The 24,955-nt window shown below is 58.7% G+C and overlaps 2 protein-coding genes across 7 annotated transcripts; one reads left to right on the forward strand and one right to left on the reverse strand.

Moving 5' to 3' along the window:
* The first annotated feature begins 2,995 nt into the window (after positions 1–2,995).
* Positions 2,996–16,462, forward strand: PSD (pleckstrin and Sec7 domain containing). 3 transcript variants are annotated; one of them, XM_037496033.2, is made up of 16 exons: positions 2,996–3,649; positions 3,916–4,018; positions 4,463–4,823; positions 5,524–5,964; positions 7,116–7,310; positions 7,476–7,556; positions 7,747–7,859; positions 8,481–8,539; positions 8,637–8,726; positions 12,192–12,235; positions 13,640–13,830; positions 13,919–13,989; positions 14,097–14,254; positions 14,412–14,556; positions 14,861–15,004; positions 15,444–16,462. In XM_037496033.2, the coding sequence occupies exons 1-16, from the start codon at positions 2,996–2,998 to the stop codon at positions 15,672–15,674; spliced, it is 3,081 nt and encodes a 1,026-aa protein (XP_037351930.1). In that variant the 3' UTR covers positions 15,675–16,462. The 3 variants fall into 3 exon arrangements, with proteins under 3 accessions (XP_037351930.1, XP_054546297.1, XP_054546298.1); XM_054690322.1 differs by lacking the exons at positions 2,996–3,649; positions 3,916–4,018; positions 4,463–4,823; positions 5,524–5,964 and adding an exon at positions 6,593–6,926; XM_054690323.1 differs by lacking the exons at positions 2,996–3,649; positions 3,916–4,018; positions 4,463–4,823; ... (3 more) ...; positions 14,861–15,004; positions 15,444–16,462 and having other exon boundaries at positions 6,884–7,310; positions 14,097–14,192.
* Positions 16,329–24,274, reverse strand: NFKB2 (nuclear factor kappa B subunit 2). 4 transcript variants are annotated; one of them, XM_037496034.2, is made up of 23 exons: positions 23,883–24,274; positions 22,489–22,578; positions 22,149–22,230; positions 21,992–22,032; positions 21,642–21,740; positions 21,418–21,569; positions 21,046–21,152; positions 20,794–20,952; positions 20,406–20,510; positions 20,194–20,279; positions 19,965–20,103; positions 19,595–19,720; positions 19,265–19,474; positions 19,043–19,184; positions 18,588–18,702; positions 18,293–18,506; positions 17,975–18,144; positions 17,746–17,848; positions 17,466–17,617; positions 17,266–17,335; positions 16,924–17,096; positions 16,703–16,814; positions 16,329–16,601 (listed from the first exon to the last, which is right to left on the reverse strand). In XM_037496034.2, exons 2-23 carry the CDS (start codon positions 22,507–22,509, stop codon positions 16,480–16,482), a joined length of 2,700 nt encoding a protein of 899 aa, XP_037351931.1. In that variant the 5' UTR covers positions 22,510–22,578; positions 23,883–24,274; the 3' UTR covers positions 16,329–16,479. The 4 variants fall into 4 exon arrangements, with proteins under 4 accessions (XP_037351931.1, XP_037351932.1, XP_037351933.1 ...); XM_037496035.1 differs by lacking the exon at positions 23,883–24,274 and adding an exon at positions 22,686–22,826; XM_037496036.1 differs by lacking the exons at positions 21,992–22,032; positions 23,883–24,274 and having other exon boundaries at positions 22,489–22,826.
* Positions 24,275–24,955: the final 681 nt, after the last annotated feature.

Raw genomic sequence — 24,955 nt, forward strand, 5'->3', positions numbered from 1 at the left:
AGGCCCTGGAATAGGGAGCGCTCAGTCCACAAGCGAGTCAGGGATAAAGAACCCAAACATCCTGGGCCTCCCTGGTGGTGCAAGGGGTTAAGCACCGCACTATGAAGCAATCCACAGCCTCTGCAGCACGAGTTCGATCCCTGCACGAGTTCGATCCCTGGCCCGCCAGGGAGCAACCCACATGGCGCAGCAGACCTCTCCTGTCTTGCCTGCTGCTTCCCTCAGCAGTGCATTTCGGTCAGTCTGCCTGTTCTGTTCCCCACTCTGTCTCTGGTGAATCCACTCACCTCCCAGACCTCTGGCCTGTACCCCAGCTCTCGTATGCATAAATAAATAAAGCAAAAAAGAACTCAAGCATCCAGATTTTCCCAGAATTCCTTCCCCGGCTCCCTCCCCACCCCCAATATAGCCAGAAGGGTGACGCCAGCAGCGAGGACCAGAAAAGGATTAACCTGGGTGAGGGACTTACTCCCCAGGCGGATTGGGGTGGGGGTAGCTGGGACAACGCACCTCTATTAACATAGAGTCTCGCCGGCGCGCACCACCTCCGGCCGCGCGGCTCCTTCCCCTCCCCGCTTTGTTTGCGCCTCTGCGCCTGCGCAGTGCGACAAACCTGGCGCTGTCCCCTTCAGCACCACGCGGAGCCCGCGCCGCCCCTCGCCGCGGTGAGCCCCGCGCGCCCCCGCCTGACACGTCCTCGCACCCCCTGATAGCCCAACAGACCCCTTCTTCCTCCCGAGGTCACGGCCTGACAGTCCTGGCCTTCCCTAAGGGAGAGGTTGTCATAGTAACTCTAGTGGCGCTGTCTTAAAATAGCTGGGCCCCCTTCTACCTTGGCCAAGGGCACAGGGTTGCCGGGTTCTTGTTTCCTCCAGCTCCCTCATTATCCCGTCTAGCCTCTTATCCCCAGATAGACTGGACATCAACTCAGGAGCGAGGAAGTTCTTCCTGAAGCCTGACTAACATCCCTCCTGCTGCACCCTGGGTGGGTGGTCAGGGTTGGGTCTCCTGTGTCTTCTGGGTCTGAGACTCAGAATTCCGGAAGGTTGGGGCCGGTGTTCCCTAGATCTCTCGTCCATAACCTAACGGTCTCCTAAATTTAGGGGGCGGGTCCAGTCTACACCCAAACCGTGCTGGTTGGCGCGGCCGCGTGCTCGTGGGGGCGGGAGCGCGTGTGGCATGTAACAGGTCATGTGGCAGCCTCCTAGGGACACGCGTAGGGTCTGGAGCGGGACACGCGTGTGCAGCTGGGTCCTGCGTTGTGGCTCAGGGGCCAGTGGACGAGAAGGACGTGGACATGATTGGGGTGGGGCAAATGATGTTCTGAGGCTCCTAAACGTCCTCCCCCTCGTCAGGGGCGGGTCTCAGGTTGGCGGGAGAGCCCAGCGGAGATCTTGTGTGTATTGGGGGGACAGCTTCTGGGGCTCAGGGCTCGGGGAGAGGGCGGGGCGGGGCTGGGTAGGGTGGGGTGGGTGGGGGGATTAGCTCTGCTTGAGCGGCGCGTAGGGGTGAGGAGGCGGGACTGAGAAGCGGGCGGGCCTGGAGCAAGCGGGAGCAAGCGGGGAGCCGCGCTACCTTCACAGCTGAACTGGGCCCAGCCTCTCCCAGCCTCTCCTCGGCCCCAGCTCCAGGCGAGCAGCGGTGAGTACCGAGGCGACTCCAGGCTGGGCTGCACTGGTGATGCGCTGGGTGGCCCATTGAGCTTCAGGAACCTGCCTGGCAGGGCTGCTGCTCCTGACCTCTGCCCCTACCCTGCATTGCCACCAGAGGCTCCATTATCCCTCTGTGGCCCCTTCTGGGCTGGACAAGATCTATTCTACTCCTTGGAAGGAGGGTGGGAGAGAGGTGTGATGCAACCTTCCCCCTCCAGATATCGGTGACTGGTGGGGGCAGGGGAGAGGGTGTGTATCCCTGCCTAAGTATCTGTGTGTGTCCATCTGTATTTGTGTGATTGTGACTAGCAGGTTTCTGTGTCTGATATATCTGTGTCTCCTGTGTGCCCTGGAGAATGAGAACCAGTGAAATATTTGGGTATTTCTTTGTGTGTTCTTGTTTGATGACTATGTGTGTGTAAAACAAGCATGTGCCTTTCCATTACATGAATATTTGTTATGACTGTAAGAGTGTGTATGAGGGTGTGTCTTTGAGCAATGTGTGTGTGTGTGCCTGTGTCTCTGTGTGCTAGAGGGTGTTGCTATGAACATGTTGCAGGGGGTACTGACATATTTGTTGCTATGTATGTGTGCATACATGAAATATGTATAGCTGCATGGAGAATAATAATGTCCTTTTCCCATTTGGCATGTGTGTGTTGGGGTTGGGGCCGCTGTTTAGGTCTTTCTCCTCCCCTCTACCCTATGCCTCTCAGCCCTCATCGTCCCTATATAACCTCCTTGCAAGCCCCTCAGACCGCCCCTTCTTCCTCCTTTTCCTTCCAGGAGTCCTGAGTTCTCTATCCCTGAGTGAGGGGCCTCCATGGAGAGTGTGTGTGGGAGGGGGCGTGGCTTTATGCTGGTGATGGCCGGCTGACATTCCTGGTCCAGAGGGGTGAGATAGGCCTTTCCCCACCCCTGCCAGAAGTAATTCCAAATGTTACAGGGACTCTGAGCTCACTCAACTTTTGGAATAGCTTCCCCTCTCCTCCCAGGGTGATATTCAGGGCTCCCCAGGGAGAAGGAGAGGAGCCAAGAGCCCACTGGGGAGACAATTCTTTTTTCCTTATGCCTTTATGGAAGTTGCCCAAGCAGAAGACCCGATCACCCCTGGGGGTGGAATCAGTGATCACATATTCCCATGGTGGCCTACGCCCCTGGTGCTCAGCCACCCCAGCCAGCTTTCCTCTCCCTGTTTCTGCTCTCCTGCCCATCCAAGTCCCCGGCAGTTCACCCCCTGCTCCCCTTCCTCTCTTGCAGGCCTGTCTGAAGAGCATGTTGCCCCCTCACTCCCCGCCTGGCCTCGCCATCCCTGCCCCCCCAGCCTGACCCCCGGCTCCAGCATGGCCCAGAGTGCCATGCGCTTCTGCTCAGAAGGCGACTGTGCCATCTCCCCGCCACGATGCCCGCGCCGCTGGCTCCCCGAAGGCCCAGTGCCCCAGAGCCCCCCTGCCAGCATGTATGGCAGTACAGGCTCCCTGCTACGGCGGGTGGCAGGTCCAGGTGCCCGAGCCCGGGAACTGGGACGTGTGACAGCACCCTGTACACCTCTGCGTGGACCCCCCTCACCTCATGTAGTTCCCTCACCCTGGGCACCCTCTTCACCCACTGGGAAGCCCCCACCAGGGGCTCGGAGCTCCGTGGTCATATTCCGCTTTGTGGAGAAGTCCAGTGTGAGGCCACTGAATGGGCTACCTGCTCCAGGAGGCTTGAGTCGGAGCTGGGACCTGGGTGGGGCCTCTCCTCCCAGGCCCACACCAGCCCTTGGGCCTGGCTCCAATCGGAAGTTGCGACTGGAGGCATCTACTTCAGACCCACTCCCAGCTGGAGGAGGTTCAGCTCTGCCTGGCAGCCAGGGCCTTCTACATGGGCCACCAGCCCAACCTCAGCCTGGAGCAGATGGCCTCTACTCCTCTCTCCCCAATGGGCTGGGGGCACCCTCTGAGCACCTGGCCACACTCTTCCGAGGACCTGCTGATACTGGACTCCCGAACCAGGTATGTGACCTTCCTTGGGCTCCCTGGAACTCCAGAGCCTCAGTGAAGAGGGAAGGCTTGGCCCATAGACCTGTGGGCTCTTTGTTCTGAATCTTTCAGTCTGTCCTAAATCTGTCTTCTCAACCTCTGTGTTTGTCCCTTTGTTTCTGCACCTCCATCTCTGCCCCTGAGTGTTTTTCTTTCTGTGTTTCTGTCCATGTTCTTGTATCCTTTTTGTCTGGCTGTATCTCTGGGTGCCTGTGTCTATGTCTCCCTCCTTGGCTTAGGGGGACACCTGGTCCTCCCCCCGGGAAGTCTCCTCTCATGCCCAGAGAATTGCTCGAGCCAAATGGGAATTCTTCTATGGCTCTTTGGACCCCCCCAGCTCAGGTAAGGCCTGGGGCTGGGGTGAGGGGAAGAGGGCAGGGTCTTCTCCACAGCATTGAGACTTGGCAGGGACCCTTCCTTTAAATCCTTTCCTGGATTTTCCCCAATCCTTTCCTGGGCTCCTGAGTTGGCTAATACCTTTCCAGGACTTAGTCTTTCCATTTGTTTTATGATGGGGGGTTCGGACACTTGAAGGGAGTTGGGCAGTAGAGGAAGGGTGGGGAAGGATAACCCTCAGCCCCCCCCCCCAAGCTGTTTGAAAAGAACTTGATTGAACCTGACTGGCACCAGGAACAAGCTGAGTTTGTAGCAGGAGCGATGGAGACTAGACAGTAGAAGTGCTTCCTGATAATATGAGCTGCTAGGAGAGCGTTCCTCCCTGGAAAAGAATCAGGACAGAGAGCTGACCTGGATAACCTCCTGACCAGGTACCTATATATATTGCAGGTGCTAAGACCCCAGAGCAGGCCTTCCCATCTCCAACAGGTGTGGGCTCAGGGCAGGGCTCTGGGGTGGCTGTGGGGCGCGCAGCCAAGTACTCGGAGACAGACCTGGACACAGTGCCCCTGAGGTGCTACCGCGAGACCAACATCGATGAGGTGCTGGCTGAGCGGGAAGAGGCCGACTCTGCCATCGAGAGCCAGCCCAGCTCTGAGGGCCCTCCTGGCACTGCCCGCCCACCTGCCCCACGTCCCAGCCCATGCTTTGACTCTCGTCCCAGCCTGGGCAGTGGTGACGAGGATGACGATGAGGCAGGTGGAGAAGAAGATGTGGACGATGAGGTGTTTGAGGCCTCAGATGGGGCCCGGTGAGTGGGGGAAGGGGAGAGGAAAATGGCTTGCCCCTCCCACTGGCCCGGAGGCAGAGCTGGGATCAAAAGGACCAGAACAGAGATGGGGATGAGGCTGGGAGGGTCAGTACCAAAGTAGGGGTGGTGACAGGGAGTTCTGGATAGAATCCTGAGGCCTGGCAAAATCCTGGGCCAGTAGTGGCATCAGCGAGAACCCAAGAGGGTGGGGGCAGCCAGGATGGAAGAAAAGGGGTTCTAGTGAAGAACAGGGGACAGTATGACAGGCCAGAGGTCAGAATCAAGCCTGGGGCTGTGGGAACATCCATCTGGATCCTGGCGGGAGAGTGGGGAGTGTGGGGGCTTTCCTCTCCGTCTCACACCCCACCACAGCTAGGAGCCTCCTCTTGTTCTCCTAAGATGTTGCCAAAAATAGAAATAGGATGGCAGGAGGGGAGAGGATCAGGGAGAGGGAGGAGAAAGGGAGATTAGCGGGGAGGAAAAGAAGAAAGGGACTGGGTGCTGGGGACAGATAGGGCTAGGGTGCTCCGGGGCCCTAGCCCCGGTAAACCTGTGGTGGAGACTCCCTACCCAGGGGGCATTTTAAGGAGGCCGAGGCCTGTGAAGAAGGCATGATAATCTCCTCTAGTCCGTATGAAAGTTTAGTGAAATACTACCCAAGCCTCTGCGCCTCTGATCAGAGATTTCTCTGCCCCTGCAGACCCGGCCCCCAGATGCCTCATTCTGGGTCTCTAAAATCTCCGGTGCCCTTCCTACCTGGGACCAGCCCTTCTGCTGAGGGGCCTGACTCTTTCAGCTGTCTGTTCGAAGCCATCTTGGAGTCACACCGGGCAAAAGGCACCTCCTACACCAGCCTCGCCTCCCTGGAGGCCCTGGCCTCACCTGGCCCAACCCAGAGCCCCTTTTTCACCTTTGAGCTGCCTCCCCAGCCCCCTGCCCCCAGGCCTGACCCATCTGCTCCTGCTCCACTTGCCCCTCTTGAACCAGATTCCGGTACCAGCTCTGCTGCTGACGGTCCTTGGACACAGAGAGGGGAAGAGGAGGATGCAGAGGCTGGAGCCAAGCCAGGCCCAGGGAGGGCGCCCCCTAGTCCCTGCCACTCAGAGGACAGCTTTGGGCTGGGGGCAGCTCCATTGGGCAGGTAAGTGATTCTCTTGTTTCCTCAGACTTGAGGCCTCCAGGGCCCAGGGAACAGCTGCTCCAAAGGACAGAGAAAAGCTGTATGTGGTTCATATGCCCGGGCCCTGAGGAGGGCGGGAAGGGGTACAGGTGTCGTTGTGGCCCCGTCTGGAGGACTACTTCCACTGGCTGTGAGAGGGAATCCCTCACAGCCCACCCCCTTGGCTTCAGACCCAGTGCCTTGAGAAACCGTGACTCAGGATTGAAGGTCCACAGAGATCACCCTCCTTTCTCCCCATGAGGGCCCTTTCCTTCCTAAACAGAGCCTCTCGCCTGTTTAGAATTCCTGTGAACTTACCCCACCCAGCCTGGAGGCTTCTCGCAAAGATGCAGCCACCAGCCACTCCCATTGCCTCTCTCTCGGGGCATGCCTTCCCCTCCACCCAGGAGTCTCTCACCCTTCTCCAGGAAGTCCTTTCACCGGCCTAACCTTTCTGCTCTCCCCTCTGCCAGCTACCCTCTCAGTCATGGAAGCCATGGCAACAGGAGGGGGTGGCCAGGGAGACAGCGTTGCCTAGCAACCAGGAGTTTCCGGCCTCTGTCTCTGGGGTGACAGGTGGCTTTGCGAATAGAGCAGCTGGGGTGGGAAAGGAAGGGGAGGAAGAGACAGGGGATGAGGGGGTGCACTCTGACCCCCAATCCCCTCTACTCTAGAGCCTGCCAGAGTGGGATGAGAAGGACCAAGGAAAGGCAGGAGGAGGAAAGACAGGAGTGGGAAGGTGTCCCTGCTGCCCTCAAATCTTTGTGACCCTTCACTGTTCCTCCTTGGCAGCCTGTCTGTCCCGCCATTGCCCATATTCTCAGACATAAAGGACTATGCTTTTGAGTAGGAACCATGTGGGGAAGGGGGGCGCTTTGTCTAATAGCAAACTTAGGGGGCTTGAGGGAAGCTGCCAGAACTCTAGAGCAGCAAGATGAATGTGGGTGAGATTTGAGGGAGGACTTCCCCAGAGAGGTGGTAATGATGGAGTAGGCTGATGGAGGGAAAAGAAAAATGCCTTCTCCGTGTCCTTCTCAGTCTTTCTCTGTCTTCTGGGCCTGGAGGCAGAGAAAGGACCCAGATGGCCCTCGAGGGCCCTACCTTACCCCTGAGCTGGTGTTCTACCTTGGCAGTGAACCACCCCTGAGCCAGCTGGTGTCTGACTCAGACTCAGAGCTGGACAGCACAGAGCGGTTGGCCCTGGGAAGCACAGACACCTTGTCCAACGGGCAGAAAGCAGACCTGGAGGCTGCGCAGCGCCTGGCTAAGAGGCTGTACCGACTAGATGGCTTCAGGAAGGCTGATGTGGCTCGGCATCTGGGCAAGAAGTAAAGCCACTAGGCTGGGATTGAGGAGGGCAGGAAGGAATGCCTCCTTGAGGGTAGCTCCTCCACACCCCCTCTACCTAATGCCCCCACATCTCTAGGTAGCCCCCACCTGCTCTCTTGACATGTCCCCCTCAGACTCCACCTGTCTCTCTGCCCTGCCCACAGCAATGACTTCAGCAAACTTGTGGCTGGCGAGTATCTCAAGTTCTTTGTCTTCACTGGCATGACTCTGGACCAAGCTCTCAGGTGGGTGATGAGCCCTTTGAGGGTCCCCCTGGCTCTCCAAGCCTGCTGCGCAAGTCCTCCCCTATACCTCCTCTAAGCTGCCCTGATGCCATCCTTCCCAAACTGGCTGGGCATAGCCAAGAGCCAGGGCTGCCTAGTAAGGGAAACTTGGGTGGGGGCTTGACAGTCTCCCCTTCTCCTCCCTCCCCAGGGTGTTTTTGAAGGAGCTGGCCTTAATGGGTGAGACACAAGAACGGGAGCGCGTGCTGGCCCACTTCTCCCAGAGATACTTCCAATGCAATCCTGGAGCCCTGTCCTCAGAGGGTGAGGAGGCTAGGGCAAGGCTGTCTTTGGTAATCACCGAGGCAGATGGACTCTGTGTGTGCGCACAGGGGCAGGGGTCTGTGTGCAGGAGCAAAGGCTTGTAAGCGTGTGAGCATGCAAATGTGCAGTGCTGACATGGCCACATGGATATGAACTGTGCACCTGGCAGGCCTATTGCTAGGGTCTAACGTATGTTGAGATGAGGCAGGAGGCAGGTGTGTTTGCATATCATTGCTCAACACACATGCAGGACAGTGATTGGCTTCAGAGGGGATTGTCTGGCTCTACCGGTCTGCATAACTGTGTGGGGCCCACTTGCCTGTTTAGTGCATTGACAGAGGCTTATGGGTGTTGGGGGCAAGCAGTATGCAGTGCCCAGCACCTTAGGCAATGAGGGAGGGTGACCTGAGAAGATGAAAGGGTCCCTGCTGAGGGCTCTGCTGGAAAAAAGATCTTTGTTTTGAGGGTAGTTTGCAAATGGGGTTCAAGACTACAAAAGTAATTGTAGGCCAAAGGGGGTCCTGAGGGGGTGGGGGATAGACATGAACGGACAGATGGGGAAGACAGCTGTAGGGACAGTCCCTGGGAGGTGGCTGAGGCTGAATGTCAACCCTCTTCCAGACGGTGCGCACACGCTGACCTGCGCCCTCATGCTACTCAACACTGATCTCCATGGTCATGTGAGTGGGGGTCAGGCGGGAGGGAGGGGCCCCGGAGACCTAAAGGGCTGGGAGGCCCTGAGCACCCCAAGTCACAGACCTCTGTGCTCTCCCACAGAACATCGGGAAGCGCATGACCTGCGGAGACTTCATCGGGAACCTGGAGGGCCTCAATGAAGGCGGCGACTTTCCCAGGGAGCTGCTCAAGGTGGGGGGCGGGGCAGGATGGAGGCTGCCGCAGGGGCGGGAGAGGGACCCAGTCAGCAGCCGCGTCAGGCCGGAGGGACGCGAGGTTGGGGGCTTCCAGGCCCCCAGCTCTGGCCAGTGCAGGGAGTCGGGACTAGCGTGACTCAGCCCGGGGGGGGGGCGCCCCCTCCCCGCAGCCCCCACACGCAGGCGCTCCCGGAACATGCGCACTCGCGTGCGGTCGCGGCGGCGCGCAGCGGGGGAGCGGAGCTGCTCTGGAAACACGTGATCTGGCGGCTCGGGACCCTGCATCTCCCCTCCTCCAGCCTTACGGAGGGTGGGCGGGGCCCTTGCAGGGGCGGGTACGGGGGCGCGCAGGTACACTACTTCCCCTCCCCGCCCCCGGGGCGCAGCCGCCAAGACCCCCGGAGCCCCTCACTCGAGGGCCTGAAAGGGACCAAGGCTCTCCCGAGGTCTCGCAGCAAATCGGCGCCGAGCTGGGGCGCGAGGCTGCGCGCGGCTCCTCGCGGGCGGGTCGCGGCCCCGGCGCCTGCGCTCGGGGAGGGCGGCCACGCGCGGCCGGGTCGGGAGGGGGGTACTCAGGTCTCCTGGGGCCCGTCCTCTGCCTGGCCGGGTGGTGCTTGTCCAGCGAGGCCCGTACTCGAAACTAAAACACGAGGGCTGGCCCGAGGGCTCCGGGCCGCGCACACGGGCTGCCCGGGCGTGTCCTCGGGGCGGGCGTGCGCGCCGGGCTGGGCGTCTGGATTCGGGGATTTGTCTGAGTGGGAGTGTCCAGGGTGGGTGGAGGGGTGTCAGTAAGCTGGGTCGTACTTCTGTGATTTTCAGGGCGTCGTGAATCCAGGGGGGTCGATTTGGGCTCTGCTTTGGGTTTAAAGTATGTGTCCGAGTTGAGTTTTACAAGCGCGGAGAGGCTGCCTGGCGTGTCTGTGTGCGAGGCGGGGTGTGTGTAAGGTAAAGACCGTGAATTTCGAGGTGTGTATCTGAATTTATATTTGTGAGTTGGGGTGAGTGTGAATTGTTGCCTGTGGTTAGTTGGGGTGTGGTGTAAGACGGGGCGTGTTTACGTGCACTGGGTATCTAGCGAGGCCCTGAGGTGCTCGCGGGTCGGTGACTTGCCTGAGGCGATTCAAACGCCGCCTCGGTCCAGCGCCGCGTCTCGGGCCGCCGGGCCCCTCCCCGCGCGGTGAAAGGGGGCGGTGGGCAGGCGGCCCCTCCTCCCCTTACACCCCCCGCCCCAGCCCTGTGGAGAAAGGAAGGACCCCCGCCCCCCGGGGTCGCCCCACCTTTACCACCCCAAGTCCAGGGCCTCCCGGCGTCCTCAGAACATCCACTCACCGCCGGGCCCCCCAGGTCCCACTCCGGCGGCAGCGCGCTACAGGGAGCCCCCTTTTGGTCAGGCGCCTCCATTTTGCGCCGTCCCCGCCCCCAGCCCTCGCCCTCCCCTCCCCTCCCCGGCGGCGCCCCCCTCCCGCTCTCGCCGAGCTGCAGAGCAGACCGCGCCGCCGCCGCCGCGCGCTCGGTGCGTCGGTGGGAGCCGGGCCGGGCTCGGGCCGGGCCGGGCCGCTAGCGCCGGCTGTCCGGGTCGCGGGCCGCCCGGGGCCGAGGGCGGGAGGGGGCATGGCCGGGGGCCGCGGCGCGCCGGCGGGGCCAGCATGATCGGTGTCAACAGCATCCACAGCAGCGCCGGGCGGCTGCGCTCGCGCTCGCTGTGCTCCGTGCGCTACGGGCGCACCCACCGCGGCGCCGAGACCCTGTGCTATGGCTGGCCGCAGCGCTCGCGAAGTCTCAAGCCGGTGCTCTACACGGACCTGGTGGTCAGCCGCCTGCAGAGCCGCAAGAAGAAAAAGGCGGTGAGGGCGTTGGGGCAGCGGCCCACGCCAGGCTGGGGGGCGGCAGAGGGAGTGATGAGGGCGGCGCAGCTGAGGGGGCGGCTCGAGGGAGGCACTGAGGGTGGCACTAGGCACGGGGCTGTCCGCTGGTGGGGCCGAGGGGGCGCCCAGCGGGGACGAAGGCTGGTAGTAAGCGGCTGTAGCGCGGACCCGAGAGGGGAGGGCACAGGCCCTCGGATCAGGTGCTCCTCTCAACGCAAAAGGTTGTGGGTCTGCTAGATGGGAGCATGACTTGGGGCTCACCGATGGGGCTCCGGACTGTCAAAGGAAGGTATGATTGGGGGCCAAAGGGGGTCCTGCGAGGGGGCAGGGGGTGAACTGGAAGGTGGAGACAATGATTGCACTTTGGATTTCTGGTCACTTTAGCTTCCTGGCCAGAGTTGGGGAGTGAGAGTTGAGGTTCCAAGCTATGCTGGATTTGGGCTGGGCGTGTGATGGGAGGGCTATGTGTGCATGACCCTGGTCTGTGCTGTGTGTGTGTGGGGGGCAGTGTAGCCGCCCCTGGCAGGGTGAGGACATGTGGGAGGCTTGGCTGGCCTTGTGACTGGGCATGGTGGCTGGCGGTTAGAGTCAGACACTGTGGTGTGTTGGGGGGGTGGTTGTGGCCCATCACAGAGAAGGCGCCGACGTCACCACTGCATCCAGCTCACACGCAGATAGCATCACATGCCACACGCTTAGCCCAACACGCACATGTTGGGGACACACCCACTCACAGACAGGCTGGCAGAAGCGTCCCCACAGTTGGAGGCACTAATGTGGACCCATGTTGCAGGCCCCTCCTAAAAGAGGAGGGGTCCACTAGCCACTCCTGGGGCCCATTTTCTCCTCTCATCACCCAAGACCCCGCATATTCCCCAGGCCAACTGTACAGAAGTTCCTGTTTAGGAACTCACAGAAAGTTTGGGATGTGCAGTGTTTTGGAAACTAAAACTACTGCTTTTTAACCTAGCATTGCACATGAAGTATGTGAGTGGGCAAGAGGATAGACCACCCTGGCATTTGGCTTGGCGGGGCTGTCTGGTTGGGGAAGGTCTCACTTTGTCCTGGGGTTGGGAGGGGTTGTATTCCCTGTTAGCCGAGGAAGTAGGTTACAGTGGGCGTCTTCTTTCCCGAGCCTCGGTTTCCCCACATGCTTTGTGTGAGTTCACATTGGGAACAGGCCAAGTACATGGTGGGGAAAGGAGAGCTCCTGGGGTTGCTCTTTTTTATTCCTTCTGCGACCATGCTGCTCCCACCCAAGATCTGTGCAGCATGACCCTCTGACAATAACAGTAAAGATAGCAGCTGCCATTTAGTATGTCAACTATGTCCCAGGATGCCCTGAGACAACCGCTTGCCCTATGTTTCTTTCTCCCCATGTATTGTTGCCCAAAGTCATGCATCTAAAGTGGCAGAGCTGGGCCTGGGTCCTAGTACTCTGTTCCAGAGCCTGTGTTCTTGGTCATTACACCATGCTGTTGTCTGCCTTCCCCACCCCTGTTCTGTCTTCTCCCCCAAGTTGGGAGGGGGGGACTCTGAGCTCTGACATTGGGGTACATGGTGTACCTCCCACTGATTTGTTTCTCCCTCCCCAGGCCTTGTACAGCTCCATCAAGAATGAAAAGTTGCAGTGGGCCATGTGAGTCCTGGAGCTGGGCTGGGGGGGTGGGGTGGAGATGAGGTGTGGGCAAAGGGATGCCTGGAGTGGCTAAGAGGGGCTAAGGTGGGCCTTGTGAGTCCTGAGGCTGGAGCTGGGGGAGGTGGGTGAGGCCATGAGCGGCAGTCAGGCTGCCTTACTTCCTTCTTTGGAGATGCTTGCCTGGACTTGGGGTTCTGTGTCTTGTCTCTAACTGGGTTGTTATGACAAGCTGGGTTGGGGTGGGTGGCCACTGTCAGCTGGCGTGGGAGGAGGGGTGTTGAAAGAAAAAGGGGAGGTCCTTTGGTAATTCTATGCGAAAGCAGAGCTCTCTGGAGGTAGGGCCCTGACTGAGCGCAAGAGCCCCCCTCTCTGTTCTTAGGGAACCCAGAGTGTCACAGAACAAGGGATCACATATTAAACCAGTGGAGACAGAGACCCAGGAGTCCTGGAAGAGTCCAGTCTGAGGAAGTGTCCAGTTTTAGCCTTGGGTCCCCAGACTGAGGGAGAGCCCTCATCTAAATGGTCACTAGACTACTCATATTTGCTGGTATCTAATCACTGCTCAGTTTAGTTGGGAGCTCAAGTCAGCAGGAGAAAAGGCTTCAAAGGAGGCAGAGCTCAAGCTTGGATTATAGGGTGAGATCAGGGAGAGCTTCTGAGAAGATTAGGACTTGGGACAAGTCTTGCAGGAGGGAAGTGTTTGTTTGGGGAAAGGGAGAGGTTGTTACTTGGGAGGTAATATGTGGTGACTAAAATGAGTATGGGGAGACCAAGAGGAGGCAGGCCTGGTTGGAATGGAGAGTGGAAGGAGATAGGGTTGGGGGGAATGTAGTATAGTCTCCATTTTGGAGGCAATAGGGAGCTACTGCAAGTTCTTGAGCAAGTGACAAAGATGACATCTGATAAGAGTCTCTAGACCAAGATGTACTAGGGGACCACTAGGAAGATATTTGTTCTGTCACCATTTAGCCAGTAAACTATGAGCAAAGCCTGGTGCTAGGTGTGGTTGAGACAGCTGAGTTTGACATGTGTCTGTCCTGGTGGAAAGAGTTTGAGGGTTGGCAGTGTCTGTGCAGAAATGGAGATGGGGCTGGTTCCATGTGGTGGGAGGAAGAGATGGCTCTAATCTGAGGGATTCTAATGTTGGGAGCTCTAATCTGAGGGAGGAAACATGTTGCCCCAAATTCTGAGCAGGGAGACACAGCTACACCGTGGGGAGACCAGGTCTGATGCAGGAGACATGGCTCCAGGAGCCTCAGGTTGAGGGAGCCACACCCTAAGGGAACAGCAGTCCCTACCCTATCTCCACATACACTGGAAGTTTTCCTGGGTGGGCACAGGCCAGGACTGAAGGGGGGGTTGTGGCTCCACAGCCAACCCCCTCTGAGGTGATCACGCCTGCAGAGACGAGGAGGAGCTGAGACGCTCTCTGTCTGAGTTGGCCGACCCCAACCCCAAGGTCATCAAGAGGGTCAGCGGGGGCAGTGGCAGCGGCTCCAGCCCTTTCCTGGACCTGACTCCCGAGCCCGGGGCTGCTGTCTACAAGCACGGGGCCCTGGTTCGAAAGGTGCACGCAGACCCTGACTGCAGGAAGAGTACGTGGCTGGGTGGAGGGGGCGGTCTGGGGGATGGATGGGAGTGGGCCTGTCCCAGGCCCCCCTGACTTGTCTTCTTTCCCCCCAGCACCTCGGGGCAAGCGGGGCTGGAAGAATTTCCACGGCATCCTCAAGGGCATGATCCTCTACCTGCAGAAGGTGCGGGGCCAGCCCAAGGGTTTGGGATGAGCTGGCACAGGGGATTGGGGGTGGCCAGACTGGGCTAGATGGGGACTGCCAGCAGGACAAGATGGGCACTCCTGCAGGAGGAGTACCAACCTGGGAAGGCCCTATCAGAGGCAGAGCTTAAGAATGCCATCAGCATCCACCACGCACTGGCCACGCGTGCCAGCGACTACAGCAAGAGGCCCCACGTCTTCTACCTGCGCACAGCTGACTGGCGGGTCTTCCTCTTCCAGGCCTCGTGAGTAACCTTCTTCCTGCCCATTCCATACCCCTTCAACCTCACCTCCCAGTGTGCTCCCCTCCCCGCAATTGCCTCGTTCCTTCTCAGGCTACCCCCTGAGTGTCCGGAACAAGAAGCCCAGGCCCAGGTCCAAGTGGTTGTGCTTTCTCCGTAGGAGCCTGGAGCAGATGCAGTCCTGGATCACTCGCATCAATGTGGTGGCCGCCATGTTCTCTGCACCCCCCTTCCCAGCTGCAGTTAGTTCGCAGAAGAAGTTCAGCCGCCCTCTACTGCCCAGTGCCGCCACCCGTCTCTCCCAGGTAGCCATCTGCCATCTACCAGCCAGCTCCATCTACCTGGTCAAGTGGGATGGGGTGAGGCAGGCCCAGGGCTACTGCACTCTATCAAGGCTGCCACATATGATCATGTAGATTCCTGTGCACCAAGACACTGGCCATGGATGGCCAGCAGAGGCTGAAACCCAGTCTTTACTTCACTTGCTGAGCTATTAACCCAGATATGGTGCTTTGTTCACCCAAAGAAAGGAACATCTTTTTAAAAAAACTTGTGCGAAGGCACTGTTTGTACTAGAATGATCCTGACCGTGCTCCTCCTTACCTCTAGGAGGAGCAGGTGCGGACCCATGAAGCCAAGCTGAAGGCCATGGCAAGTGAGCTGCGGGAGCACCGGGCTGCCCAAGTAGGCAGAAAGGCCCGGGGTAAGGAGGCTGACGAGCAGCGGCAGAAGGAAGCCTACCTGGAATTCGAGGTGAGCCTTCCTGCCCTGGTACTCTGTGGGTCCTTTCTCTATCAACAGGACATCTGACCCCCCCTCACCGGCTCAGGCTAGTTAAGGGCGTGCACCCTGCTGGGTGACCTTGGGCAAGTTACTTAATCCCCCTGTGCCTGTTTCCATTTCTGTAGAACAGGGATGACACGCATAACCACTAGGGTTTGAAGTGAGAGGATGTCTATTCAGTGCTCAGTTTTTTCACTTTGGTCAAGAATCTACAAACATTTGCTCTTATCATTGGCAGATTTGAGAGAGCCCAGAGAGGGTAGCTGACCTACCAGGGGAATCATGCCCTCGCCCTTGGGGGCCCTAGGGGCCACTGCCCGGTTTTCTTTGGCAGCCCTTCCTGATCCCAAGGGGAGTGGGATGGGCAGTCTGGGGAGAGCGGACTCATAGCGCTGCTCCTCTGTCTCAGAAATCCCGCTACGGCACGTACGCAGCACTACTTCGAGTCAAGCTGAAGGCCGGTAGTGAAGAGCTGGATGTGGTAGAGGCGGCGCTGGCACAGGCTGGGAGCACAGAGGATGGACTCCCCCCACCTCACTCCAGCCCCTCCCCGCATCCCAACTCCTCCAGCCAGCCCCAAGCTCAGTGTCATGGTTCAGAGCCTCGGGCAGGAGCAGGCAGTGGCAGGCGGAAGCCCTGAGTTGGGGTGGGAGTGTTGGGGGGTGGTGCCCATTGGGCACCTGCATGACATGGCCCTGCCTGAGCCCGGGCGGGCCTCGGGTCACCCATGAGGGCCCCTTGGCCCAGGGCCCGACCGCGCCGGACGCGGTGTCCGGGGCAGAGCTAGGGCATGGGCCTCGGGAGCCTAGGCTAAGGGCCCCTCCGAGACCCCCATTTTGTGATAATGTTTTGCACTTTTTCGTACAGGGGGCTGGGGCGGGAGGGGCCAGGGCCCTGGACTTTTGATGCTTTTTTTTTGTGCGGGAGGCTGACAACGTTTCTGCTTTCTGCTGAGACCACCCCCACCCTGACACCAGCAATCCCTCTCCATCCTGGGGCCTGGTTCAGACAGAGGCCAGGAGTTGGGGCTGAGCTGGTTTTCTCTCCTTCCTCCCTGAGGGCTCACCCTCTCTCTCTCCAGAGGAGGAAGAAGGGTGTCCATGCCCAGGCCCTGTACACAGGCTGGGGCAGCATGGCCTTGCTTTCCCTCCTTCAGTGGGCCCTGTCCTTTGTACAGCCTCCACCCCTATTAAAACTGCTCTGGACTTGCTGGCTGGGTCTCCTTTTCTCTCCAGGGTCTGGCTTGGGGCCAGGTAAGCAGCTGGTTCCAGGGACAAGTCACATCAGCCTTCTATAAGTTGGGGAGGGGACCAGGCCTTCCCCCTTTCTCATGAGAATCCTTTATTTAACCCAACTGAGGCTTAGGCATGGGGTGTTAAATAACTGGAACAGGCAGGATGCTGTACAGAGGAGCCCAGGATTGGGGCCGGTGGGTAGGTGGCAGGTCAGTGCACCTGAGGCTGGGGGGGCCCATGGCAGAGCCCTCCTGGTGGCTCAGGGGGTGGGCCCAGCTTCTCTGTCTCCTGTTCCACCGACTGGCTCCCGTATGCACTGTCCTCCTTCACCTCTGTTGGGGGTGTGGGCACAGGGAAGGAGACAGGTAGGAGTCAAAGCCTTAGTCCTCCCAACCTCCAGACTCAAGTCCACCTTCCAGTGGGACCCCTTTACCTGTGCTGGGCAGCTTGTCTCGGGCCTCAGGACCCCTCAGCAGCCTCACTCCTTCCTCTAGGCCCATGTCAGACAGGGCATCCAATAGGCCTGCCATGTCCCCACCAGCCAGCTGAGAAGAGAGATAAGAGACCTGATTCAGGAGCCCTGGGGCCAGTCTCTGGAATCTGAGACTGGGGAAAGGAAGTTGGGCATGGAGCAGGGACAGGGATCAAACAGACCTTGTAACTGCGCAGGAGGCTGCCACTGGGTGAGGCTGTCTTTCGATATGTGTCAACCAGACTGCGTAGCCCCAGCCGTTCTGCCAGCTCCGACCAGCTGCCCTGGGCTCCTGGCCCATCTAGCAGATGCTCCAGGCTGTGCAGGACTGCATCCTCGAGGGGCAGCTCTGGCCCTGGGGGACACATACATGGCAGTTTCCCCCAGAGGAGGGCACACACACCCGGACACCATCTTACTCCCATGGTAACCTGGGACCAAAGCAGACTGCCTCCAGAGGTCCTGAAGGAGACAAGATCTCTGAGCAGGGGTCTGAGGTTTGGCAACAGGTGAAGAGATCTTACCTGCAGGGCTAGGTGGGGTCAGCGGGGGTGCCATGGTGTCCTGAGCAGCATTTAACAGCAAGGTCTTCACCTGGAGAGACAGCCGGAGCCTTGACTACCTGCCACCCTAGTCGTGAAGCCCAGGTACCAGATACTCTGGACCCCACCCTTAAGCCCAGATGCTCTGGTCCTTGGTACTTCTAGTGCCAGGAAGGTCTTACCTTGGTGCTACGAGTGAGGTCAAGAGGTGTGTGGCCCCGGAAGCTGCTTGGGGTGTCCCTCTCAGGAGCTTCAGAATCCGAGTCGCTATCAGAGGTGGGGGGTGAAGGCAGTGGGCACAGGGGCTCCTCATTCTCTGCATGGATGTCTGCACCTGGGGGAGGTAGTCACGGGGAGGTACAGTGGGAATCTATATTAAGGAATTCAAAGTGTGGGGGGTGCCGGGGAGGCACTATTTTCCCTCCTCCAGCTCTGTCATAGACCTCTGAAGGTGAAACTGACCAGCTTTTAGAAGAAGGCGGGTGAGTGTTGGGGATCCCAGTCCCGCTGCCAGGTGTAGGGGTGTGTTTCCAGCAAAGGTGCGGGCATTCACATTGGCATGGAGCTGTGAGGTGAAGGGAGTGTTCGATCATCACAGCACAACTAACTGGCTGTGCCTGCCTTTATATCTTCACCATCCTGGTCCCTCCAAAACCCTTGGCCCCACCCCTCCCATAATCCTTAGTCCCACCTTGGTGACCAGATGGGTGACTAGCCCCAGCTCCTCCATCTCTGTGGCTAAGTGCAGGGCTGTTCGGCCCCCTTGCCGCTCTGCAGCCTCCACTTCGGCCCCTTTGTCCACCAGTAGATCCAAGCACTCAGGGCTTCGGGCACGGACCGCCAGGTGTACTGGGTACAACCCTAGAGACACAGGATCCTCAGCCTGCACCCGTGACTCTAAGGTGGCCTCCAGACTAGCTAATCTTGATACCTTATGTCCACCGTTGGCACTTACTATGTACCCTCCCTAGCTCCCACCCTTGTCCCTTTGTCCAGTTGAGGAACTTACCCTCGAAATCTGACATGTGTAGCAGCTGGGGCATGGCAGGAACCCCACTCCGAAGCAGGGTGCGTAGCAGATCGGGGGCACTGGCACCTGCCCGTAGTGCCAGATGCACCACCGAGTCTCCATGCCGATCCAGCAGTGTAGGATCTGCACCTACCTGCAGCAGGAAGCTCACCACACTTGTCTGCCCAGTAATTACTGCCAGGTGCAGAGGCGTCTGGGGACACAAGTAGAGTGAGCCAGGCCTAGACCCACCTACCTTCCAAGCCCTACCCCTTCACCAGTAGGTGTCCCTCACCTGGTGCAGGTGGTTGGTGAGGTTGACAACACCGAGATGCCGGGCATGGTAGATCACATGGGCTATCTGCTCGATGACACTCGTCTGCCCATGGATGATGGCCAGGTGCAGGGGCCTGCGGATTGGGGAGTAAGACTCAGTCACTCAGAATATCCTCTACCTTCAAAACCCCCCTGCTGTCCTTGTGGAGCCCAATTATCTCTAAAGGGCAACACTAACTGACCTTAGTCTGAACACCTTTTTAATAGAGATGTATTTTACTGCACCCCTTTTAAGAGCTGACAAAACTGAAATCTGCAACTAGTACATGGCAAGGTTCGACTTGAAACTGGTTATGTTCAACTCCGAGTCCCGGAGTCCCGGCTCTTTCCAGTCCCGCACCCTATGGCCCATCTGAAACTTGGGCCGGACCCAGGCTTAGAAGCTCGGCTCCGCCCACCTTCCCGCCCACCTACGTGTCTCCGTTCTCATCCTGTGCGGTCAGCAGGTGGCGCTGTCCCGCCAGCAGCGCGCGCGCGTCCGCGGTGACGCCGTAGTCTAGCAAGGCTCGGGCACTGCGCTGTGCCAGGCTGAACAGGCGCGCGTTGTACTCCTGGGCTGGGGGTGACAGTGGGCGTGGGTGTGGGCTGGCTTCCCACGCCCCACCGTGGCGACCACCCGCAACCCGGAGGTCATACCTCGCAGTAGCTGCTCCGGAGCCTGCGGTGCGCTCTGGGAGTTCAACGAGGGCGCTTTGGGCTGTGCTGCTTCCTCCCCAGCATCCACGCTGGGCGCCACGGCGGCCATCTGCGCCCCGCCCCCGCCTCCCGGGTAGCAGCCCATTGGGGCCGCGCCAGACTGGTAAGGGCTGTAGGCCAAGGAGGAGGGGAAATAGCCGAGGCTGCCACCTGTGGGTACAGGCAGGGTTGTGGGGAAGGGGCAGAAGCCAGGTCTCTCCCAGGTTTCTTCCCTTGTAATTTTTCTCCTCTTCCTCCTCCAACCCCTTCCCACCACCAATCCCCCCTCACCTCCTCCTGCTCCTCCATAGCCCCCAGCAGAGCCCCCAGAGCCTCCACCCATGTGGGATCCACCCCCGAAGGGTTGGGAGAAGGTGGGTAAGGCTTTCCTCCGCTTCCGCTGAACCTCCTCTTTGTCTAGGGGTAGAGGGAAATGAGAAGTTAAAACCCCACCTCCTGGGCCAAGCCTCAAGAGTCTTGTGCCATGTTTGGGTTAAGGCCCTCCCCCAAGAGTCCTCAGGCTGGCTCAAGGACCACCTCTTCGTGGAACCTTCCCCACTCCTGACTTTAACCAGGGGTCCCCTGATCTAGGTCTTGGGGCCCTCCAGCCCAGCCCCCACCTTCCTGCCCTCTGCGATCGCTGCCCTCTGCCCAGTACCACCTTCCACCAGAGGGTAATAGGTGAACTGTTTGGAGTCAGAGACATCGCCCCCACGCTTGCGTTTCAGCTGCAGGAACACTGTTACAGGACGTTCGATCTTCATCTTGTGATAGGGAGGTGTCCGAAACACAATGGCATACTTCGGGGAAGGAGCACATAAGGTGTCACTGGGAACTTGGCTAGCTTAGCACTAGCCCTAGTCTCAGCTCTGGTCCCAGCCCTAGGGTACCTGCTTATGAACATCTGTGGGAGAGAAGTCTCCAAAGGCCTGCCATCCATTCTCATCATCTTCATAGAACCGAACCTCGATGTCATCTACAGGGAAAATGGAAGCTTGGCTACATTCCTAGTGGAAGCTCGGGGCCATCTGTACTGGAGCTGTCCTGGTCCCAAATCTGGACATGTTAGGCCTCTAGCTCCCAGCTTGGACTCTAGCCTCACCTTTCTGCACCTTGTCACAAAGCAGATAAACCTCATCTCCACCCTGCACAGAGCCAGCTGTCTTGTCCATTCGAGAAATCTTCAAGTTTGAGGCCCCAGGAGACTCTGTGGAGGTGGGATATAGATTACTTGGAATGATATTAATCGCCATGGCCCCGCTTATGGAGCCAGGTGCTTTGTATCATTATCCTATACTTCTTGGTGTAGGAACTGGTAGTATTTTCATTTATCCAGAAGGAAGCCATGCTCTGAGAAGGGAAATGACTTGCTCAAGGTCACTCAGCTCATCCACGACAGGGCCAAGTTCATACCCAGGCCTATCCGACTCCACAGCTTGAGGCCCCCTCCCCTGTGCTCCCTCTGGTACCCAGGCAGTCAGCATACTCACTGCTGTCATGAATGGGCTGGGAGATAACTGGCTTCAGGGGCAGGGAGAAGGAACCGTCGCTGGCTCGAAGGAAGGCAGAAAAGCGCAGCCGCACAATGCTTAGATCCATCACCTTCTTCAGCTCTTTGGCCTCCTGCTCTAGCTCCCGCCGCTCAGCCTCTGGGCAGCGGGCAAACACATGACCTTTGGACCACTCCTTCTCCCCTGCTCTTTTCAGGACCACCTCCCACACTCCCCTCCTCACCCACCTACCCGTAAGGCCCTGGGGCCTGGAGCGCAGTCGCTGCCGCTGAAGTTTTTGTATCATAATCTCCATCATGTTCTTCTTCGTCACATGCAGGACACCCAGGTTGTTAAATCTGGGTGAGGGGAGGAAGAGTCAGAGGCCTTGTAAACAGTTCATTCTTCCTGAGGCACCCTCCCCACCCTCCCCACAAATAGGGCTCAGTTCAGCCCTATTTCCTCTAGGAAGCTGTTCTGGTTTTTCCTTAGGGCCTTTGGCTCTGGGGCCAACATTAAGTCTCTTCCCTTGGTTAGATACTAGGCTCACAATGGTGGGTTGGGGCCAAGAACTGGCAGGTAATGAGGGTGCATGCCAGTAGGGACGAGGGGTGGGGTACCTACTGGGCTGTCATGTCCTTGGGCCCCACAGACACGGCGCAGACCCCCAGCTCCGAGCATTGCTTGCCCACCAGGCTGTGAGCGTGAGCACGAGGTGGATCACTGTGTGTTACCAGGTCCACCTCAATCTTGGCTGGTCCCTCGTAGTTACAGATCTGGGAGGGGTGAGGGCCGTCAGTAATGTCCTTAGACATGCTAGCCCACCCTCCAGCACTGTTCTGGCTCACCTTGACAGTGGGATAGGTCTTCCGGCCCTTTTCGCTGGAGGCACCCGGTAATCCTCCGTGGGAGGGGCCTTCACAGCCATATCGAAATCGGAAGCCTCTCTGAAGGTACCAGGGCAGAGTGACATGGTGACCAGGAGAGACCCTCCCCAGTCACCACACCCCCAGCCAGCACGGCAGTAAGGACTGGTAGTGACTGTCCTGAACTACAACCACACTACTGTGATCATTAGCAGTCAGCCATCCCAACCACCCTCTGTGGTCAGCACTTGGCCTTTCAGCTACAGCTTCCCATGGCCACCCAGCTACAACTACCTCACTTGTCCCCAGAGCTGAAGCTTCCACTCACTCACCTGCTTAGGTTGTTCCACGATTACCAGGTAGGGGCCATCAGCTGGAGACAGAGAGGTCTTGCTGAGCTAGGATCTCTGTGCTCATCCCCAACACAGAAGGCACATGTCCACCCTCCCACTCCCTCTAAGACAACGGGAGGTTAGGGGATTTACTAACCTGTCTCTGGAGCCAGCTCCTTGGGCTCCACAATGGACGGATTGAATTTGAGATCATCATATTCAATAATGCCATCTAGACCCTGGTTTGGAGACAGACGGGTGGCAGCTAGTTCTGTGCCTTCTACCTCCCAGCCCTAGGCAATCACTCCTCCTCCCCAGGCCCATAAGAAAACTCCTGGAAACAGTTTGCAGACAGATTGACTCTCAAAGGCAGGATAAACTAATCAAAGGGTGTTACAGATGTAGGGGAGCACAGGGGACTCGGACAGACAGGCAGACAAGCAGACAGACGTAGGGGGGCCAGCGAGCCGGCTTTGAGGCCAGCTGGCGTGACTCACTGGGCCGTAGCAACTGTCCATGTTTCTGGGCTAAGCCCGGCTGTGTCTGGTGGCTCCGGCCGGTTGTTTCCCAGAGTTTCAGGCGTCTGCCTTAGGTTGGGGAGAAAGGGGGGTGGGGGAGTGGCGGTGGGAGGGAGAGACAGATCAGGACCGTAGTCGGGGGAGAAAGGGAGCCCAGATTTTGGGGAGGGTCCGACCTCCTCCAGCCACCCGTCCGGGTGTGGCGGGCGAGATCCGGTGAAGGGCGAGATCCGAGATCCGGAATTGGGCTGGGCTGGGCTGGGCCGGGGAAGGGGCAGGAAAGTTAGAGCCGCTTAGGAAAGTCCCGAAAATACCAGGGGGAGGCGGGGCCGAGCGGGGCGGGCCTGGAAATGACGCCGATGACCACGCCTCCATGGCGGGAGGGGCGCGAGGTCTTCGCTGCTCAGTGGGTGCCCGAAGCCTCTCAGCCCGCGGAGGGGTAACCAGACCCAGGGAAGCCCCCGTGGGGGTTGCCTCCCGCTCTTCTCTCCAAGGCAGGCGCCCGGGGCGTGTAGGTCTTTCACGGCCCGAGGCTCCTACTCCAGAGTCAGGCCCACCTCCCGCCCCCTTCCCCTGCTAGGGTCCTGGAGCAACCTTGGGATTTTCTACTCTGAGGGAGGCCACGGCTGATTCACCCCGGGGGCTTTTGGGGGGATATTTCTGATATACGAAGGCCTTTTCTCCGAAGGCCTGTAGGCGGGGGCTCTTCCCAATGGGGAGCCCTAGGGTTCAGCCCCGAGAGCGGGGCTCTGGGGCTTCGGGGCAGGGAGAGGAATGAGGTTTCCTCCTCGGGCTAGACTCCTCTATTTTCTCTCCCCGAAACCTTTTAACAATCGTTGATTCCCACGTTGCACCTACTCTGGGTGTCCAAGCTCCAAAGTCGTGTGTAACTATACATGTGTATGTTTCCATCACAGGTAAACAAGTGTGTTTCGGTCCATGTGCTTGGGTGTTTTGTGTGTGCATGGAGTCAACGTGTGTGTGCAGGTCAGTGTCCATATACTTCCCACTGTAGACACATATGTGAGCATGTCTTGCTATGCAAGGGCACAGGTGAACCTGTCTTTGAATTTGTGCGTGAAAGGGTTTGCGGTCCTTGCGCCTCTGCACGGGTGAACATGTTTGTGTGTGCATGTGTATTCGAGTTTGCAAGGACGATGCGGTGCACACGCCGGCATACATCTAGGTGTACGCACCGGTCCGCGTGTCTTTGTACATTTGCAGGTGCGTGTCCGTGGATCTTGCTCGTGTGCGTGCTTTCTGTGGGCGTGCATATGCCGCGCTCCAGCCCTGGGCTGGATCGGCTAATGGCCCTCCTCCCTCCCGTCCGTCCCCCGGCCTGGCCACTCAAGGGCCTGAGGCCGGTCACTCACCGCGGCGGCGGGTTCCCGTTCTGGCTTCTCTCCAGGTCCGAACCGCCTCGGACCGGGTCGCAGCACTTCTTTAGCCACCAGGGCTCCAGCCGGGAAAGCCCCTTTTCCGCCCCCGGGAGGGGGGAATTCCCGTGACGTTTCCGTGCGTCACGCCCCTACGCCCTTTTCATTGGCTTAAAGTTTAACTCTATGACTCGCGCAGCCAATCGGGAGCGACTCGGGCGCGCCCCTTAAAGGGGAAAGGGCCGGCCTGCGCGGGGAGCCGGGAGTCCGGGAGGAGAATCAGCCTGGCGCGAGCTTTTGGGACTGGGGGTCCAGTCCCAAGCGGGATCCGCTAACCGGCCGCTGTGCTGTGGTAGAGTCCCGACTCCGATCTTCTCACCTACCCGGGCCTGTCCCAGCTGACTGGCAACCCCCGCTGCGCCTCACGCTCGGCGACCTGTGATGCCGGGGAACCCCAGGGGGAAGCTGGAGGGCCCTAGTTCTCTATCCCCGCCGGGAGCGGGGCCCCGCTGCCGGGAAGAATTAGGGGAAGAGGAAGGAAGTTGATCTTGCGACCGGGTCAGGACGCCACCTGGCGGCCTCCCTGGAGCGGAAAAGAGACGCATCTTGACTCTTTTCTTACTCGGGCCCCTTGGAAGAGACGGAACCGGTAAGAAGATAGTGACAAGGGCTTTCTATGTAGCTTCCAGGGACGGCTTCTCTGGTGAGTTAATCTTGGAGCATATGAAAAACATGAGGAAGAAAGTTACATTGATATCTGGGGAGCATTCCAGATGGAGAGACTAGCTTTTAAAGGTCTAAGATTGCTTGGCATATTTGAGAACAAGGTTAGGTAGATGGGATAAAGTAAGAACTTTAAACTTTAAATGAGATGGAAAGTCAGAGGTTTTTGAACAATGGAGGAACTGTTTTTAAAAGATCCATTTGTCTGATGTGTGGAGAGTAGAGCATAGAGTATGGAACTAATGAATGAGGGAGACCGATAGATAGATGGTGGCTTAGACTTGGGTGGTAGTGGATGAGGATGGTGAGAAATAATCATGTTCTAAACAGATGTGAAAGACAGAAGC

The sequence above is a fragment of the Talpa occidentalis genome, unplaced genomic scaffold (genome assembly GCF_014898055.3).
Source record: "Talpa occidentalis isolate TD23 unplaced genomic scaffold, MPIMG_talOcc4v2.1 talOcc4.8, whole genome shotgun sequence".
Lineage (NCBI taxonomy): Eukaryota > Metazoa > Chordata > Mammalia > Eulipotyphla > Talpidae > Talpa > Talpa occidentalis.